Genomic DNA, 19,958 nt, shown 5'->3' on the forward strand with positions numbered 1-19,958 from the left:
AAAAGAAGAAGGCAGTTAAGGGTGAAGATGGAGAACAAAGGTGAAGTGAGAACAGGAATAGAATGCATGACTTTTCTATAGTTTGACTCTGCTCATTTTTTCTCCTGCTTTTTAGAACCTTTAACCTTAGCTTACTGTGATTTTTCAAAGTATACATTTTTGTATCTTTGCACAAAAACTATGATAGAAAAACACATCTGAAGTTGTCAGACCAAAAAAAAAAAAAAGGGAAAGAAAAAAATAGTTGGATGCAAAGCAAAATAAGCAAAAGAGGCTTTACAAAGGACAGATGCCTGTGGAGATATTAAGTGGAATCATATCATAAACACCTTGAATTTGACATAATTTTGATTCCAAGAGATTAATACAAATAGTTTCTTCGGGTTTCAAAATGGAGCTCTAAATTTGGGACCTCTTCATTTCAAGCTCAGAAGTATTCCACCAATATAACAAATCTCTTCTCAGCACACAGAGAGGATAAACATGTAGTTTCCCCAACAGAGACACAAGTAGTCAGGGACTAGGCGCTTATTCTATCCAAATCAGGCACAGTGCCCAGGCTTTATAGACATTTTAGTCCCTGATTTAGGAAGGTCAAGGCCACACTCCCTTGGGAAAGAGGGAAAGCAGGATTCTGGCCCAGATCTGATTTTTAAACTCGGCGCTATCAAACGACTAATCAAACCCACATATGAATTAGAGGATCACAAGAGGTTGGGCGTTAGGCAGCAAAACGAGAGGCTTCCGCATCTGAATTTAGGGCGAGAAAAACGAGACTGGAAACGTCCCCACAGCAGCCGCCATTTTGCGAGAGCTGGGCCGCCGGAAGTCAAGCCGCCGGAGTCTTGCGGCTGAGCGGCTCGGAGTCGGCGGCCTGGAGGCGGAGCCGGGGACCTGGTGTCCCCCACATCTCCACGGGGGCGGATCCTAAGGGCGGGACAGGGGACCGCGCGGCTCAAAGCCTCGCGGCGGGGGCGGAGCCTGAGGCGGAGCCTGAGGCGGAGCCGAGGACGTGCGCTTGGAGGTTCGAGGCGGGGGGCGGGGTCTGAAGGCGGGACAAGGGGCCACCAAGCTCTGAGGTTCCCGGGGCGGGGCAGCTTGAAGACTCGAGGCTGGGGGCGGGGCCTAAAGGCGAGGCGGGGCGGGTGGGGCGGGGCCGCGCGGCCGGCGCGGGGAGGAGCTGACCTGACCACTGCACTCCCGCACCTCACTTTCTCGGAACGTGACAGAGCTGCTGTAGTCGGCCTCCAGCAGCCCGCAGCTCTCGGTGAAGAGGGCTGGGGTGGGAGATGACGGTGATTTCCTCCCTGCTTGACCCAACACGAGCATCGACTCCCCTCTCGCGGCCCCGGGGCTGCAGACGTAGCAGGTGAGATGAGGCCCCGGGGCGCGGACCTGCCCCGCCCTGGCTCGGCCTTGGGTACCCTTGATGCCCCCATCCCCGCCTCTCAGGTCTGGGCAGGTGGGCAGTGCCCCGCCCTTGGCACCCCAGCGTGCAGTCCACTGCCTGCGCCTGCCCCGCTTTTAGGACCTCCGGAGCCACCCAGAAAGACTTAATGTAGGGGAAGGGACCACTTGACCCCTCCAGTGACAGAACAGCCATACCCCAGTTTGAGGAGCGCCTCATTGCTCGTATGTCCACGATGACATTCTCGGATTCTTCCTTTTATCCCGAGGGGGTGGCCTCGGTGTCTGCCCTCCTGGGAGCTTCTGCATGGGTGCCTGGAGCGCTACACCAAATTTTCTTCCTTACCCCTTTTTGGAGCATGTCGGATACCATGACGTTGTGATTCCCATGCCCTGGGGAAGCTGAGACCAACTTTTTAATCCCAGGCACAGACCCCAGTCTGCCTTTCCACTTCCACTGCTGTCTGCCTGGGCATTGGGTGGCAGCTGGTCTCTGGGCAGTCTGGTTAAGGACTTTCCACATCCTTATCTTAGAGGGCCAAAGTCTGTCCCTGCTGACAAGGGAAGAGGCAGTGTTCAGCACTCCCCACCCTAGGTCTCTAGGGAGGACATTTGGTCCTCTGCAAGTAGGTGGGGAGTGGGCGGATGGTGTGACTGTTGATGTTGAAGTGCTTTAATAGTATTATACTCTGTTATGCTTTTCCCACAGGATAATGGATATTGGGTGTTTCAAAGCTTTCTCTTTGAAATAAATCAGAACCCTCTTCCCCATTTTCACTTAACAATGGCAGTTGTTTACAGTTTCAGTGGTTCCTTGCAGTTATCTCAACCAACTATCAGTGGCTACAAGGGGGTTGTATATAGAATTTCTCTATATACAATTCTCTATATACAATTTCTCTATATACAATTCCTCACCCCAGTGAGTGTGGCCAGGGAGCAGTCTTTTACTGTGACAGGTCAACTTGTTTGTTCTTTTAGCAACCCTTGTTTTTAATGAGATGGAAGGACTGGATGTAATTTCTTTAAAAACTTCCGTTGCTGTCGTCCTGTTCATTTTCAAAGAATGCTTTAAAAAGTATATATTCTTCCCGTTGGGGGGGGGGGATGAAAAACCTTTGTAAGTGCTTTTTTGGTTGTTTTAACCTTTCCTCTATTAGCAAGTATTGCTTTTATGATGTTGAGGAACATTAAAAGAATCTTCCTGGGAAGGGGCAGATTACCTCTCAAAGTTTTTCTTTTAATTTTTGACTAACGTAAGGTTAATCCTGGGCAGTGCTACAACTATTTGACCATCACGTTGATGAAAATGAAGATCTCTCCCTTCCCTGCTAAAAACAACTTAAGATCAAACTGAATTCATTTGAACTCCACTTAGTCATTTGGTATGAAATAAAAGCTAGAAACCTATGACCCATCCCATCTCTCTGTTTTAATTGGAGAAATCTTTAATACCAAGTTTGAAGAATGGGCATAAGACAATGAATTATGTTTAATCTGTTGCCATTCTCATTATGGCCACACTTCTAATAGCAGTTGCTACCATTTCTTGAAGACCTACTCTGTGAAAAGCTGTGTATGAAGTCTCATATCCTCACAATATCCCTTTAAGAAGGTTTTCACTCTCATTTTACAGTTGAAGAAGCTAAGGTTCAGAGATGATATTTAACTTGCCGAAAGAGTTGATAAGTTATAAGTCTCCAAACTGGGTTCAGGTCTATTTGGCTCTTTTCAGTGAACAACCACTATTTTAGTTAAAACTGTTGGTTAAAAAATTATTATAATACATTGATAAGTGAGTGTAGTACAAATAAAGGGTAGTGAGCAGTATGAGTTACTGACATTCCAGGCAAACAAATATAGGGAACTTTAAAGAAATAAGACTGGAGAAGTTTGTCTCCTCATTCTTTAACATTGCCTCTTCAAGTCCACACCTGTTAGGGGCTCCAAATGTTTAACACCTTTTATCAGCTCTTTACTTCAACTAATGGTACCTGTCCCAACCATTAGCCTTCCCAGGATATAATTTGATGCTTATTTGGTAAACTTCAAGTATGTGATTATTGTAGGTTTTGTGTATATTAACCACTCCTATCTAATCCTGGTAGAAAAATACTTGTCCTGATCCAGATTAAATGTACGGTTTTTAAATGGTTCAGTTTATATGAGGGTAGCCCAGAGAAAATTATCATATCCACACCCCATGTATCAGTTGCTGCTGATCTCTGGTCTGCTATCTGAGTCTTTTTTTATGTCATGTGGGTGTTTGAAACCTTATCCCTTGGCATTGTAAATTTCAGGAATCGTGGGTGCTTTTACTTTCTACCTTATATAAGGCCACTTTAGATGATCAACCCTGAATAATCACTTAGAAATTGGCAATTGTCACCATATTAATTTCAAATTACTAATTAAAGCCGATTAGTTGCAAAGTTGCCCAAACCTCATATTCATTGTGTCCCTGGCAGCAAGAAGGGAGTCTGATAAGTATTGTAATGTTAGCATAAAGTACTTTCTTGCTTTAGCATTTTCTGAACATCTTTAGAACATTTCGCAACACATTTTGTGTTCTTTAACATTTTATGTACAGCTTTAGGACATTTTAGAACACATTTTGTGGTCTTCGGCCTGTTGCTATAGTGTAAAATTTAGAATACTTTATCATTCAGGAAAAAAAGGTTTCTGTCCATGAACTAGATAGTTACTAAAAGAGAACATTGATTTACTAAAAGGTGAAAAGTTTAATATTTTAGTCATTCATCATTATTATATATATATGTATCATATATACACATAATTATATAATTAATTATATATAATAACTGTGTATTGTATTAGTGCCTCCTGTGTGCCAGGCACCGTGCTGGGTGTTGGGGGTACAACAGTGAGCAAAAACATGCAGAGTCCCTACTTCAGTGGCACTTAAAGTCTAGTGAAAGAGATAGACATAAACCAAATAGTCATTCTAATGCATGGTATAATTATAAACTGAGAAAAGTAGCCTTCAGGTAAGGAACATGATTCTACTTGATAAAGACCTAGCTATGGGGTTAGTGAAGCCTTGTGTGGTAAAGAAACTCCTGAACTATATGATTTAGAGAGTGAACACGTGTTATTATACAGACAGTAGCAAGTAAAGAAGAGAACATTTTACACTGAACTGCATGTACAAAGCCCCTGTGACACAGAGAGACTATGGAGCATTCAAGAAGGCAAATATATGAGGCTACTTTAAATGGAGCTAAGGGTAGCCTGGTGGGATGCCATCATCTTTTCTTTCATTCTCTTTTATGGACTACCAAATGTTGTATTTAACTTCTGTTAAGTGATTACTTTGTGCCAGACGTGATTATAAGGACTTAATCTCAAGTCCCCATGAGGTAGGTACTATCATTGCCATTTTACAGATGAGGAAAGTTACTGGATAAAGTTACTATGTGATATTCTACTGTACTCTTCTTCCTGTCCTCTACTTGGGTATGACCGCAGGCTAGACAGGACTGTCCTATCTAGTATGTAGCCTCGGGCACTGAAATTTTCAGAGAATTTGGACGCAGGTGGACATTCAGGAGAGGCTCTGTGGGCCCCAGGCTCTTACCCACTAGGTGGAGCTCAAGTGTGAATCATGGGGGAAAGCCATGGGGTATCCCTGCAACTGTCATATTTATTAATCTTATTTTATTCATGTCTGATACTGAACATAGGACAGCAATATAAATATTTTGAGCTGACCCACCTTTGAGAGTAAAGAGGTTATTGTTGGGGTGCCTGGGATCAATCCTGGGATCAAGACCTGCATTGGGCCCTCTGCTCAGCGGGGAGCCTGCTTCCTCCTCTCTCTCTCTCTCTGCCTACTTGTGCTCTCTCTCTCTGTGTCAAGTGGATAAATAAAATCTTTAAAAAAAAAAGGTTATTGTTCGCAAAAACTCTCACCCTTTTTTTTTTCATTGTATTTTTCTCTGGTGGTTGTTGAAGAAAGTATATATATTTATTTGGTCATTTGATAAGTCTAGGTTTGCTAGTGTATGCTTTCAACAAGAATTATTCTCATTATCGATTGTCACACTGAATCTTTCTTCCTTTCTTTCCAGAGATCTGGTTGGAGTTGGAGGGTGAAAGAAAATGGATTCGTTTTCTGATTTACCTGCAGAGAACTTAACCATTGCAGTCAATATGAGCAAGACTTTGTCCTCAACAGTAGTGCATAGATTTAATTCCACTAATGACCCACCTTCAATGTCAATAACAAGGCTTTTCCCAGCCTTACTAGAATGTTTTGGCATTGTCCTCTGTGGCTACATAGCAGGAAGAGCTAATGTCATAACATCAACACAGGCCAAAGGACTGGGAAATTTTGTCTCCAGATTTGCACTTCCAGCTTTATTATTCAAAAATATGGTTGTACTTAATTTTTCCAATGTGGATTGGTCTTTCCTATACAGTATCTTGATTGCCAAAGCTTCTGTATTTTTCATTGTCTGTGTATTAACCTTATTGGTTGCCAGTCCTGACAGTCGATTTAGCAAAGCTGGACTATTCCCTATTTTTGCCACACAAAGTAATGACTTTGCATTGGGATATCCTATAGGTAAGTTATTTTTTATTTTTCAAGTTTTTAAAAAATTCGAGTGTTTTAGGAAGTAGCAAAATTTAGTCCTTTAATTTATTTAGGCATTTGTTAGTGGTAGATATTTACTTATATCTAAAAATTATCTCTTGGGGCACCTGGTTGGCTCAGTTTTTAGACCATGTGGCTCTTGACCTTGGGGCCCATGAATTTGAGCCCTACATTGGAGGTAGAGTTTACTTAAAAAAAAGGAAAATCACAAAACCTCATTCCAAATCTCTGTACTCTGTACCAACCCACAATGCCTACCCCCAAAAGGGAATAAATCTTAAAAAAAATAAAATTTAAAAAACTCTCATATTTTTTCTTAAATATTTCTTACTTTAGGATGAATTCTCTTTTTTCCTCAACTTTGGAGTTTTAAGCTCCTTCAAATGTTGACCTAAAATAAATAGTCATGCCTAAATAAACTATAAATCATCTTTCTAATATATTCTTTTTCTTCTCACCAATCACACAAAAGAAACTCAGGCTCCAGAAGGGATCAGTTTCTGATTAAATTACGTAAGAAAGATAGATATATGTCTGCATAAAAGTAGTTATTAAATGTTAGTAGTGGAAATTTATGAGTGACTTCTTTTCCCTCCTTCATTTTTCTTACCATTTGTTATATATATGGTTTTACATTAAATTTTGTTGTTGAGCTTGTTATTCAGAAAGTCAGTATACTTCAGTTTAAGTTAATTTCTTGTATAAGAATGAAAATGGTGAGTGCTTTTGCCTTTTCAGCATTTCCTTCTTAACCTTTCCAACTCTTTAGGCAGGCTAATTTTATGTTTCTATGTGTGTTTTCCTGATAAAACATACCAATCTGGGAAATTGAGATAGATATCTTGAACATACTCTTTTTTCCAGAACACCGTAAGTACTAACTACTTAGTAGCTACTTTTTAATATTTATTTTTAAATTACAGTTTATGTTATGCTTTGACCATGTGTCATGGTGTAAAGACCTGAATATTAATGGATGTAGTCATACATTCATTCACTCCTTCACAGGGACTGTTATGTACCCATGATTGTGCTAGCTGCTGGGACTACAACAAAGTCCTCATACATATTAAACTTACATTTTAATGTGAAAATAAAATAATTAAAATATCAGGTAATGACAAGGACCCTAAAAATAAAGTAGTATAAAGGGCTGGGAATGAGGAGGTTCTATTTGATATGGGGGTCAATAAAGGCCTCTCTGATGGTATGTCTTCTGAGCAGAGACTGAAAGAAATTTATCGAAGTGGACAACTGAAAACTACCATTAACTTTCAGATTCCTTATTCAGTAGTTTTAAAACTCTCCCCCCCAAACTGTTAATTATTTCACCTCTGGCACCAAAAAGATGCTACTGGGTATACTTTTCCTTGTTCCCTTCCTTTGGCCCTCCTCCATCTTGCTTACCAGAAATGGAGCTAAATCTTAGAAATTAAATAACTCTGAGTAAAGCAGGTTTATGAGTGAGGAAAATCCAGGCTCCTAGATGACTAAGCTATAAATAGTAGCTATAAAGGTGTTCCTTTAAAGTTATTGAATTTTAAAATTAGGATAAACCAAGCATTTATTTTATTTTTAAAGATTTTATTTATTTATTTGACAGAGCGAGACACAGCAAGAGCAGGAACACGAGCAGGGGGAGTGACAGAGGGAGAAGCAGGCTTCCCCGCAGAGTAGGGAGCCCAATGCGGGGGTCGATCCCAGGACCCTGAGATTATGACCTGAGCCAAAGGCAGACACTTAACAAATGAGCCACCCAGGTGCTGCTAAACCAAGGATTTAAATAAAGACTTTGGAAGTAAAACACTTTAGAAATAAAATAAAAGTCCATCTCCTCAGGAGCATTAAATAATGTAAACTTGAGGTATTTGTGGCATAAAGACCTTATAAATGGCTCAGTATCATAGTGTTAAGTAACAAATATTACATTATCTTAATTTAGGCATAAACTATATATAGTTTCATGTTCTCATAGACTAGTAAATCCACAACTAAACAGAACTAACATTTGTAACTTTATATTTTCTTATATACTTACCTGAGGTAGGGCAGATATTTTTAATCCTCATTTTCAAATAAGGAGACTGGCTTAGAGAGATTTCATTGTCTCTCTCAGGTCACACAGCTAATGTGACTGAGATCCAAACCTTAGGTCTTTTGGCTCTAAATCCTAGGCATTCTCTTATGCCACACAGTTATGTAACATACCCATTTAATCTTTAGAAGACCTAACTAGCCTGTAACCCATTAATATCAGAGAGAATCAAAGATCTTCTTTATCTTTATATTATTCTTTTTTTTTTTAAAGATTTTATTTATTTATTTGACAGAGATCACAAGTAGGCAGAGAGGCAGGAAGAGAGAGAGGAGGAAACAGGTTCCCCGCTGAGGAGAGAGCCCGATGCGGGCCTCGATCCCAGGACCCTGGGATCATGACCCTGAGCTGAAGGCAGAGGCTTTAACCCACTGAGCCACCTAAGCGCCTCTCTTTATATTATTCTAAAGGTATTCCATGAAATGAGTGGCAGCGGAAAAGACGAATTAGATGAGCTTATGCATTTTCATGTTAAGGCAGAATCTCCAAATAAAAAATGTAGTCAGCTATCTTCATCACTGTTTTTCTTATGTCCCACATTGGATCACTGAATTTGGTAATAATTATGTTCCCAGCAGTATGCTAGTCCAATTGATTATTGATGATTATCCTGGTAAAATTTGAGTTGTCATTTTTTGGTTTTAAACTACAAATAATGGGGGCACCTGGGTGGCTCAGTTGTTGAGCATCTGCTTTCGGCTCAGGTCATGATCCTGGGGTCCTGGGATTGAGCCCCACATCTGGCTGCCTGCTCGGCAGGAAGCCTGCTTCTCCCTCTCTCACTCCCCCTGCCTGTGTTCTCTCTCTTGCTGTGTCTCTTTCTGTCAAATAAATAAAATCTTTCAAAGAAAGAAACTCTTTCTTTAAAAAAATAAAGTAAAAAAAAAATTACAAATAATGTAAGAGCTCTTGTTACATTAGGTTGTAGACAATAACCTTACCAGAAACCGATAGTATACCCAAAAGTGCTTTCTCACGTGTCTGCAGATTGGAAGGGGTGGTACAGAGCTGTAGGGCTGTGTATCTGCTCCGAGGAGCTGATTTATTATTGCTGCCCTTACCCATTTGCCTTCTGGGCATTCTCGGGATGAACAGAGAAGACTGTATCTCTGGAGAGAAGACACTTTCTGTTTGTTGTGTGATGTCTCCCAGGAATTTCCACTCTCTTGTTAACAGATAAACATCATATCTTATGAGAAATGTCCTTTTTAAGACTGCTTTTGTTCCATAGTATCAGTCCAATTTACAGGTGACTTGGGAGAAGGCTCAGGAGAAGATAAGCTAATGAATAAAGAGAAAGGACATTCATGTTTCCTTTTTCTCTATTTTGATGCCAACTATAAGCCTGTGAAATTATATTCAAATGATTTATCTATATTCAAGTGGCAGAAGGCTACAGTGCATTTAACAGACTAATAGGGAAGCTCGCTATTTTTTAGAACAATTCTTTTCAAAGGTAGTTTAAGAATTACTAGTTTGAGAAGAAACCAAGAATCTACCAAGGTGAAATGTTGATTTCAGCAAAACAGAATCATTCCCTACCTCTGTCATTAAAAGATACTAATAAGGCATAGTTAAGTCCTATAATTTATTCTTCAAACAATGCTGATAGCATAAGTACCCCGACTAATCATAATTATGCTCTAGTGCTTGAGCTGTAAACAGAAAGGAAATGAAGCATTTAACTATATGCCATTAAATAATAGAATGATCTTGTCTGGGTCTTTGTGTTGTTTGCTAAGGATTGAAGCCCGGCGGGAATCAAAATAGGAGCCCCAGTGGGTGGCTAATTTTGTCTTTTAGTTCCTCATAGTAGGATTCTCTCCTCCCCCCAAGAGCTTTATTTGTAAGCGTTAATTAATTAGAACTTAATGGGTGACATAATCATTATAAATCTAATTTGTTGGTATAGGTCACTGCTTTCATATATGTCAATTTAAAAAGCCATCTTTTGATTGGTAATAGAAGCAATGCCAATTCACAGATAAATATGTAACTTTAATTATGCAAACGAATGGCAGAAGTGGACTGAAATTTCCACGTCGAGCCCTGTTCTTCTCGTGATTTGACAAATATTTATTTTTTTCCCAATTTTTGCTCTCCCTTTAGATTGTGCCTTTTTTACCTTCAAATACCTGTTCATCTGACTCAAAATATGCTGCTAGTAACCTGGTTTATAAATATTCAGCGTGTGAAAAAAGAAAAAAATGGGTATAAAAAGAAGCAGGTCTAAAAGAGAACAATTAGATATTAATCGCTGTGTGCTACAAAATACATTTTTACTTTGAAAACTTTGACATTCATTGATGTGCTAATTGCATTCAGCAAGTATTTACAGATTTGCTCAGCCCTGTGCTGGGGCCTGAGGGCTCTGAAGTGTTGCCATCAAGGAAGTCAGAATGGGATGAAGGGGCACTAATAGGAAACAAAAGGAGCCAGAGCCATCCAGAGGAGAGGAGGTCCAGGACAGAGACTGAAGACCAGGGGGAAGCATTGGTACCTGAGACAGGCCTTAAACTGTAGGCAAGATTTAGGTAAGGAAAGAGAGACTTCAAGAAGTTGGGGAATGATGATCAGCATGTTGAACTCGTTCTTGTGGGAGGTAAGAACTGTGGGAAAATCATTACGTTTTGAAAGTTAAGATTTAGAGGATATTGTCAGCAGTGAATAAAATGGATCAAGGGAGTGGTGGAGAAAAACCAAAAGGATATAAGTTGGTAAACACATTAATCCAATTTTGAGATTTTTTACTAGTGGCTCAAGAGGAGAAAATAGAAAAGATCCAGCGAAAGAAAAATGGACTTAGTGGTTGGATGTAGTGGTTGGTTAGCTGTAGATAATAAAAAACTGCTGCTCAAATTTGCATTGAGCTTTTAAAACAATCTAAGGTCCATTATCAGATGGTGATGAAGTGCTGGAGTGTGGAGAGAGTAAATTTCTGGAGAAAAGCATTAACCTAAGGGGCTTTGTCTGCTGAAGATTGTCAGAGGAAACACCTTATGCATTTTATTTTGGCCACTTGGGAAAATTCCTGAACTCAGATCGAAAACATAAGGCTTTTCCAAAGTGTACTCTCTATTTTAAAACTTGAGATTTTCTCTTAGGGATGGAATATCTGTTCAGAAGGAGTGGACGGGTCTAGAAATAGTTATCAAAAGTGATGCCTTTTTTTTTTTTTAACTTAAAAGTTGAAACTTTATGAAACATGAAAGAAAACCACTAAGAGATATAGAACTTGTATATCTAGGTTGGAAATTAATGGGAAGAATTTGTGAAATTTTATGTAATCGAATATGTTTTGTTTAGCCTCTGCTTCACTTCAGGGGTATTATAGACCCCTGTATGTGCTTAGCTGAAAAAAAGGGAATGGAATCCTACACAAAAGTAGGTTTTAGCTAATGAGAACCAGGTAGACTTCTAAAGGTTATATAATCTAGTTACATAACTTTACCGGACGTGTACATGACATTAACTGAACTTATGTATCCTGAGTAAGTAAACAAATATATTTTCCTACCTGTGTAACTTTATCTTAATGTAAATTGAGAAATCTAATCTTTTACATTTTTTTCACATGATTGCCTCTATCTTAGCAAGTGATTGTGGCTGTTCTTTTTTGTTGTTGTTGTTAATCTATCTTTCTCAGCCTCCAATTATCTATGAATCATCCTTTATACATATTAGCTTGAATTTTGGAACTCATTGCCAAAAATGTGCCTGGAGACCAGGTTGCTTACTCCAAGGGGCTAAGTTGCTCTGATCAACCCAAGACCAAGCCACCAACTGTCAGTCCACCAACAAACAGCTAGAAATCTAGTCCAACCCACCTAGCCTCTTGCAGGGAGACTCATTTTATGCACTGGTTAGGTTCTAAAGTCATCATGTTGCATCACATCCTTGAAAAATCCCTTAAATCACCCACAAAATACAAAACACATACTTTGTGTACATTGTTCCATTTCTCATAAGTCTAACACAGCCAGATTTTTTTCTCTAGCATTGTTTTTCCTCAATGAACAAGTGATGTATTTAGTTTGTGTTTGGGAACATGACTTGTGGGGGAAAAAAGAGAGCGTAGTTGAATTTGTGTTCGTTAAATGCATACTCACATGACTCTACTGTATTCCCCTCCTGAACCTTCCTTAGATTCACCTTTTCATTCCTAATTCTTCGGCATCTTCACTGGGTCTTCCTGAAAGCATTCATTGCTTTTCATTCTTCTCAAATGGAGGCTGCTTATTTTCTCTTCACCTGCAACCTATATGCAGGCAGAGCTGGCATCCTCATAGACGCCTCGTACCTCTGCTAGGCCATTATTCTCTGCTCTTCCATAGGAACTGCTTCTTTGGGTTTCATATGGCCTACCTAGTCTGTTCATCCTCATTGCTGTCATCTGGTGACCTCATTCTGATCATTCCTCCTCCTTTAGTGAGGACTTTAATATCTGGCTCATTGTCTTCTCGACTACCAAGTCTTGCCATTATCTTTTTTTAAAAAAGATTTTATTCATTTATTTCACACAGAGAGGGAGAGAGTATAAGCAGGGGGAGTGGCAGGCAGAGGGAGAGGGAGAAGAGGCTCCCCACTAAGCAGGAAGCCTGACGTGGGGCTCGATCCCAGGACCCTGGGATCATGACCTGAGCCAAAGGCAGATGCTTAACTGATTAAGCTGCCCAGGTGCCCCTGCCATTATCTGGTTTGACGTTAGCATCCATGTGTACTCCCATTAAATCCTCTCCCTTCTCAGTCCCTGACTTCTCCAACTCCAGGGATGTTTCCTCTACTCCCTTTCAGCCACCAACTCCCACGGCACATCCTGGACCTAGGCATCTGGGACATATTAAGAGCAGTAGCTCAACTATCTGACTTACTCTGAACTCCTGACCTTCCAATTACTCATCATTTTTGGACTTCGGAGGGACCTCCAGTGCCTGAATCCTCTGCATTTTGTCTGAGAGCCACCTGCCATCTTTGCTTCTTTTCCATGATAGCTTGGACTCTATCGCTTCAGTGCCCATTATTTCTTTCATTGTCTCCTACTCTCTCTCCCACCCTCTGTAGTCTGGCTTCAGTTCCCTACTCCAGTTGAAACTTCTCAAGGGAATCAAATCACCTTGTTGCTATTACTACTTAAATGTTTAATTCCTTACTAGATTTGTGTTTGGAATTTTTTTTAAGGATTCTACAATTCTGCCCTTTTTTTGAGACTAGTCTCAGCCTCTACATAGTAAAAATTAGTGGGTCTCATGAACAGTAATTTTGTTAAAGATTTTATTTATTTATTTGAGAGAGAGGGAGAGAGGGGAGGGAGGAGGAGCAGAGGGAGAAGCAGACTCCCCACTGAGCGGAGATCCTGCCATGGGACTCAGTCCCCTAGGACCCTGAGATCATGACCTGAGCCGAAGTCAGATGCTTAACTGACTGAGCCACCCAGGCACCCCTCACTAACAATAATTTTTTAAAGTTGATCATCATTTCAAAGGCTAAATATCATTTAATATAGTGTGCTCTTCTTCCTTGTAAGCTTTATTACTAAAATCTACTTTTCCAAAGTAGGCTAATGAGGTCATTGTGCACTACTTATATTAATTTACAATGTTATAATTAAGCATGGAAAACATTATGTACATAATGTATTAATACATTTCTGTGGTAATCATTTTTAAAGCAATTTTCATTCCTGTTTTGCAGTTGAAGCTTTGTATCAAACCACATACCCAGAATATCTCCAGTACATTTACTTGGTGGCGCCAATATCTCTTATGATGTTGAACCCTATAGGATTTATCTTCTGTGAAATCCAGAAGTGGAAAGACACTCAAAATGCTTCTCAAAACAAAGTGAAAATTGTGGGACTTGGACTTCTGCGTGTATTACAGAACCCAATAGTATTTATGGTTTTCATTGGTATTGCCTTCAATTTTATTCTTGATCAAAAGGTGCCCATATATATGGAAAATTTTCTTGATGGACTTGCAAATTCTTTCTCAGGAGCAGCTCTATTTTATCTTGGTCTTACAATGGTGGGGAAAATAAAGAAACTGAAGAAGTCAGCATTTGTTGTACTAATTCTTCTCATCACAGCTAAACTGTAAGTTCCATTTCTTTAACTTGGGGACTGTACTTTGTGAAAGCCTTGTTTAGCCAGTTCCTGAGATGTTGTTTGCAACTGTTTACTCCCCTTAAATAATCTGATAGTAATACTCCCTTCTGAGTAGCTGTCATTTAAAGGAAAATGTGGTGTTGGTATATTGTGGAAAGTTATTGCCTTATTCTGTGTAAGTTATTCTTTCCATTTTACTGCCAGAAGATAAAGACTATTGGTTTCCCTTTAACTTTTTTATAATGTTACTTAATATCTCCTAATGTCCCAGTTTGATCATATTTTTAAAGGAAATTTTACAGGATTTCTGAGTTTTCCAATCTTTTAAAGCCCTATTGGTCATGATGAAAACAATAATTTTGAGTGTAAGCTTGTTTTCATGAGTTTGGGGAAGATATTCTATTCTGTGGGCGGTTGAACTTTCTAAATAGGGAAGTCCATACAAATGATTATTCTCAACTATCTGATCCTAGCTTATCAAATAAAGTTTATATCAGTTCCTTAGTTAACAGTTCTTCAGCTTACTTAGTTCATTAGCCACGGAGTTGTACTTCATGGTGAAGGGGACACAATTTTACTGTGACACTACCCCAAGGCACTTTGGGCATACTTAACTGTTGAAATTAGCCTTGTGTAGACTGTTAAATTCACAAAAGCAGTGCAATATGAGATAGGGTCTATATTTTCCCAAAATAATAAAAATGAATATAACTTTTGAAAATTATTTATGGTGTGGCATTATGTTCCTTGGAAACAAAGTATTAATTTTTTTAACGAAGTATTAATTAGTATTGCTGCAGTCATAAATATGGTTCTAATGTTTGTTTGGGTTTTTTTTTTAAGATTTTATTTATTTATTTGACAGACAGAGATCGCAAGTAGGCAGAGAGGCAGGCAGAGAGAAAGGGGGAAGCAGGTTCCCTGCTGAGCAGAGAGCCCGATGTGGGACTCAATCCTAGGACCCGAGATCATGACCAGAGCCAAAGGCAAGGGCTTAACCCACTGAGCCACCCAGGCACCCCTGGTTCTAATGTTAATAGTATTGTCAACTTCAACTTACAAGTAATATTTAAATATTCTCATTGTAAAAATCTTTTTTCCTAAAAAAAAACAAAAACAAAAAACTTTTTTTCTGGGTCTTTGATCCCTATTAGATATTTTAATCTATTTTTTAAATTAAAAAGTACATGTAAGAGCAGTTTTGTATTCTGTACTAGAGCTTAGGTGCTACTATGACAATGTTATCAATCCTGGCCTCGTTCTTTTTAGAGGACAGCTTCATTAGCTCGGCTTCCTTTATATGCTCTTTCTATGGAATCCTAAAGGATTTGTTTAATAACTGACTCCACCAGGTCTGGATTTCACTACTTTTCTGCTGTACCTCAGCTGTTTCAGTTCCCTCTGCCCAACCCTTTTGTCTTCACAGCGATGAAAGGTAATTGTAAGATGCCTATTTTTCTATTGGCTTTCAGAATCTAAATGAGCCGCACTGTTATCAATAGGCGAACCATTTAAACCCCAAATCATAATAAAGACCAGGGGTTCTTTCCAAAAAGAAGTTTAGTAATTTTCTTGAAAATAGTTTGCTTAGATTATCAATCTTTTTTTTTCTTTTAACATTTCAATTTTCTGGTAGAGGAAACAAGAAACAGCAGCTACAGTTACAACTTTTAAAAATTTTGGAGAGAAAATTATTTGTGGAATCAAAGCTGAGGGTTTTTTTCCTCCTAATCCCTGATGTTGAAAACATTTTTTAGAATACTGTTACACCGGGGCGCCTGGTGGCTCAGTGGGTTAAGGCCTCTGCCTTCAGCTCAGGTCATGGTCTCAGGGTCCTGGGATCAAGCCCCGCATCGGGCTCTCTGCTCAGCGGGGAGCCTGCTTCCCTCTCTCTCTCTCTCTGCCTGCCTCTCTGCCTGCTTGTGATCTGTCAAATAAATAAATAAAATCTTTAAAAAAAAAAAAAAGAATAAAACACCTTGTGTTAGCATTAAAAAAAAAAAAAAAGAATACTGTTACACCTAAGTGGCTCCAAGTTGAATTCTTGATTCTTTCGAAATGTTCACAAGTAGGCATGTAGAGAATATGTGCATGCAAATAGATAGACCTTTTGGGCAGGAGAAGAATAACCTAATGCCAAGTTCACTAGAACAATCGCCTCCTTGAGGACCAGTGTACTCTGATATAGAGTGAATGACACATTTCTTGTTTTTTCAGCCTGGTGCTCCCACTACTGTGCAGAGAAATGGTGGAACTCTTGGACAAGGGCGACAGTGTAGTGAACCATACAAGTTTATCAAATTATGCATTTTTGTATGGTGTCTTTCCTGTAGCACCAGGAGTGGCTATCTTTGCAACACAGTTCAACATGGAAGTAGAGATTGTACGTATATGCTACCTTCTAAGTTTAATTGTACGTTAGCAGAAAAATGAATTTTTAAAACAGAGAGATCAGCCTTCTTTTATGAGAATTTGATATGTGAAAGCTACTTCATTGTAAATAAGGAGGCATCGGGTAACTTCAGGTAATAGAGTTACTTAATCTGGGGTCTTTTCTCAGCCATAACTTTTTTCATTAGTCTTTTTTAGTTTTAAATATTTTATTGTTGCACTTCTGCTGAAGCCTAAAGGTTATTTGTAGTATGGTAACTTTTGAAATTCGGGTAAAAAAAAATCTGTTTCATTCACTGTTAATTCACCAGATGCAAAACACCACATAATCAGTTGCAGTAAATAGCTAAAATCAATTAACACCGAATTATTAACAGTGTCTAAGCATATTGCATGTGTTATCTATAGCACTAAATGTTTTTAAAATATAACCTGAAGGAACTAAACTGTTTAACAAAGGTTAGTTCCATTATTTAATCTGTAAAATGTTTACCTGGTAATTTTTTTTAAATTGATTTTATTGCCCTGTATTTTATGAAATAGTGTGGAAGGAAACTGGTCATCAGTTTAATTAGATCATTAATATGGTTTACTTTCTAGAACCCAGAAGATAATCATCAGCTTGGGATGTCTAGTTCTGGTTATGTGCAAATATTAATTGAGCATAGAGTAGAAGAGGAGCCAAAGGAACTTAACTGTGTTTTTGTTAAAGGACTCTCAGAAAGGGGGATATAGTATTTGAGAACATGCTGGAATTTATGATGTCTTTTTACTGACTCTTGCTTTTATTTTAGAAGCCTTGGTGTGCTGTGACTATTTAAAATGTGGTCATTGTTTTATTGAGACTATGACATTTCTCTCAATTTGATTTTATTTTTTGCAGATAACCTCAGGGATGGTAATAAGCACATTTGTGTCTGCGCCAATCATGTACGTTTCTGCCTGGTTACTAACCTTTCCTACTATGGACCCTAAGCCATTGGCATATGCCATCCAGAATGTTAGTTTTGATATAAGTATTATCAGCCTTGTCTCCTTGGTAAGTACATTTCACTGTAAATATGAATGAAAACCACAGAATGAGTTTGAAAATAGCTTGGTAACAGAAAGTTAGGGATTTAAAAATCTGTTTTAAAAAATCTCTTGTGCAATAGAGAAAACTAAAACCTGCCCGTAAAATGTGGTATCAGCCTTCTGAGTTGTGTCTTTCCTTTTGAGAGTTAGAGTCGTATAGCAGATGAGGCATGAGATTTAGTCGGACCGGCACCGGCTTTTGGCCCTATCACCGACTAGGTGTATATCTCAGCCTTTCTAAGCTGCAGTTTTTCTCAGCGAGGAAATAGAGATACTAATTTTACCTATTTCCATGGGTTCTTTTAAGGATTACATATGACAATACATGTGAAAAGCATCTGCAAATGGCAGATCGCTCTACGAATACTATTAGTATTAACTAATTGTAGAATCATGGGGTTGGAAGGGATTGTCTAACCACCCATTTAATGACAACGAAGCTTCCTGGATAAATCTAGTTCAAATTAAATACTAAAACATTTAACAACTGGAGTTGTAGCTCAAGTTGCTTATGGAATTCAAGCAGCATTCTCACTGGGGAAAAAAACAACTTTTACTGTTAAAGGAAGGAGGTAGGGGTGAACATGTGTATGGACAACAAGCAAATGTGTTATTAATGTAATTTCTAGGAAATTTCACTTCTGTTACATATTCTTAAAATCTGTGCTCTTCGACAAGAGGACAGTCTAAGGAGAGGGATGATATAAAGTTTGATTGATAGGGAGGGGAGAAGAAAGAAGGAAATCAACCAGCATACGTATCTGGCCACTTTAGAGGGAGAATAGAAACCCAATCCTTATAAATATGAAGAATGCAAGACAGTTCGTCTCAAGATGGGATGTATGCTTTGTTTGAAGTCAGACTGCCTGGAATTTGGATACCTCATGAGGCAATGGTGGAATCAAAATTAGAAGAGTGTAGTAACTGCATCTCCCACGAAAGATCTTTTCCTGAATAGTTGGCTGTGAGCCTGTGTCCTACCCAGCCACCCAAGGTGGGGGAAGTTAGAACATGGCCTTGGTCAAGGCATTAGTTCTTAAAGACCCTGTCATTTTTTTAAAAAAAGATTGTATTTATTTATTTGTCAGAGAGAGAGCGAGAGAGCGTGCACAAGCAGGGGGAGCGACAGGCAGAGGGAGAGGGAGAAGCAGGCTCCCTGCTGATCAAGGAGCCTGATGCAGGGCTCCATCCCAGGACCATGATCCCAGAATCATGACCTAAACTGAAGGCAGATGCTTAACCAACTGAGCCACCTAGGCATTGCAACCCTGTCATTTTTGAACAGTTAATTTACAATAGGATCTCTCCATGCGTTGTTTTCTCCAAAATATAAATGACATGTAATTAGTTTCAGGAATACATCATAGTGATCCGATACTTTCATACATTATGAAATGATCCCCATGATAAGTGCAGGTACCGTTTGTCACTATTTGAAGTTATTATAATGTTATTGACCATGTTCCCTTTGCTGTACATTGCATCCCCAGGACTTACTTATTTTATAATTGTACTTCTCAGTCCACCTCCCCTGTTTCACCTGCCACCCTGCTCCGCCCCTGTCTGGTGACCAGCAGTTTGCTGTATCTATGAGTCTATGTCTGTTTTGTTTTGTTTGTTCATTTGGTTTGTTATTCGAATTCCACACAGAAGTGAAATGGTATAGTATTTGTGTTTCTCTGTCTGATTTATTATTTCACTTAGCATGATGGGCCCGTTAGTGGGCCCGTCCATGTTATTGCATCTCCATGCTATTAATTTTACTTTGGGGGGCGCCTGGGTGGCTCAGTGGGTTAAGCCTCTGCCTTCGGCTCAGGTCATGATTGCAGGGTCCTGGGATCGAGCCCTGCATTGGGCTCTCTGCTCAGCAGGGAGCCTGCTTCCTCCTCTCTCTCTGCTGCCTCTCTGCCTACTTGTGATCTCTCTCTCTGTCAGATAAATAAATAAAATCTTTAAAATTTTTTTTTTACTTTGGGTATGGTAATTTACCTTAATATTCTTTGGGGAACTAGGCAGATTAAAGTAAATAAATTATTGGAATTTCTTTCTGAACCAAGATAAAGAGAGTGCTCTAAAGAAGCCAATCAATGAGTTATTTGATAAGTAGTCCAAAGGTTAAGAAACCTGAATAACTTTGAACCTTTTGTCTTTAAGATCTGGTCTCTGGCTATTCTTCTTTTGAGTAAGAAATACAAACAGCTCCCACATATGCTTACAACTAATTTACTCATCGCGCAGGTTAGTAGACATACAGATACTTAGAACTATGC

At 39.2% G+C, this 19,958-nt stretch overlaps 1 protein-coding gene across 2 annotated transcripts in view; it reads left to right on the plus strand.

The window, feature by feature from the left end:
- The first annotated feature begins 1,152 nt into the window (after positions 1 to 1,152).
- GPR155 (G protein-coupled receptor 155) overlaps positions 1,153 to 19,958 on the plus strand; it is a 42,539-nt gene continuing 23,733 nt past the window's right edge. For both annotated transcript variants that reach the window (XM_080798172.1, XM_080798173.1), the window contains exons 1-6: positions 1,153 to 1,369; positions 5,499 to 5,995; positions 13,812 to 14,211; positions 16,441 to 16,606; positions 17,498 to 17,653; positions 19,843 to 19,926. In XM_080798172.1, coding sequence (XP_080654298.1) covers positions 5,530 to 5,995; positions 13,812 to 14,211; positions 16,441 to 16,606; positions 17,498 to 17,653; positions 19,843 to 19,926 — 1,272 coding nt within the window. In that variant the 5' untranslated portion in view covers positions 1,153 to 1,369; positions 5,499 to 5,529. The remainder of the gene's footprint in view (positions 1,370 to 5,498; positions 5,996 to 13,811; positions 14,212 to 16,440; positions 16,607 to 17,497; positions 17,654 to 19,842; positions 19,927 to 19,958) is intronic.

This window comes from Martes martes (genome assembly GCF_963455335.1).
Source record: "Martes martes genome assembly, chromosome: 3".
NCBI lineage: Eukaryota > Metazoa > Chordata > Mammalia > Carnivora > Mustelidae > Martes > Martes martes.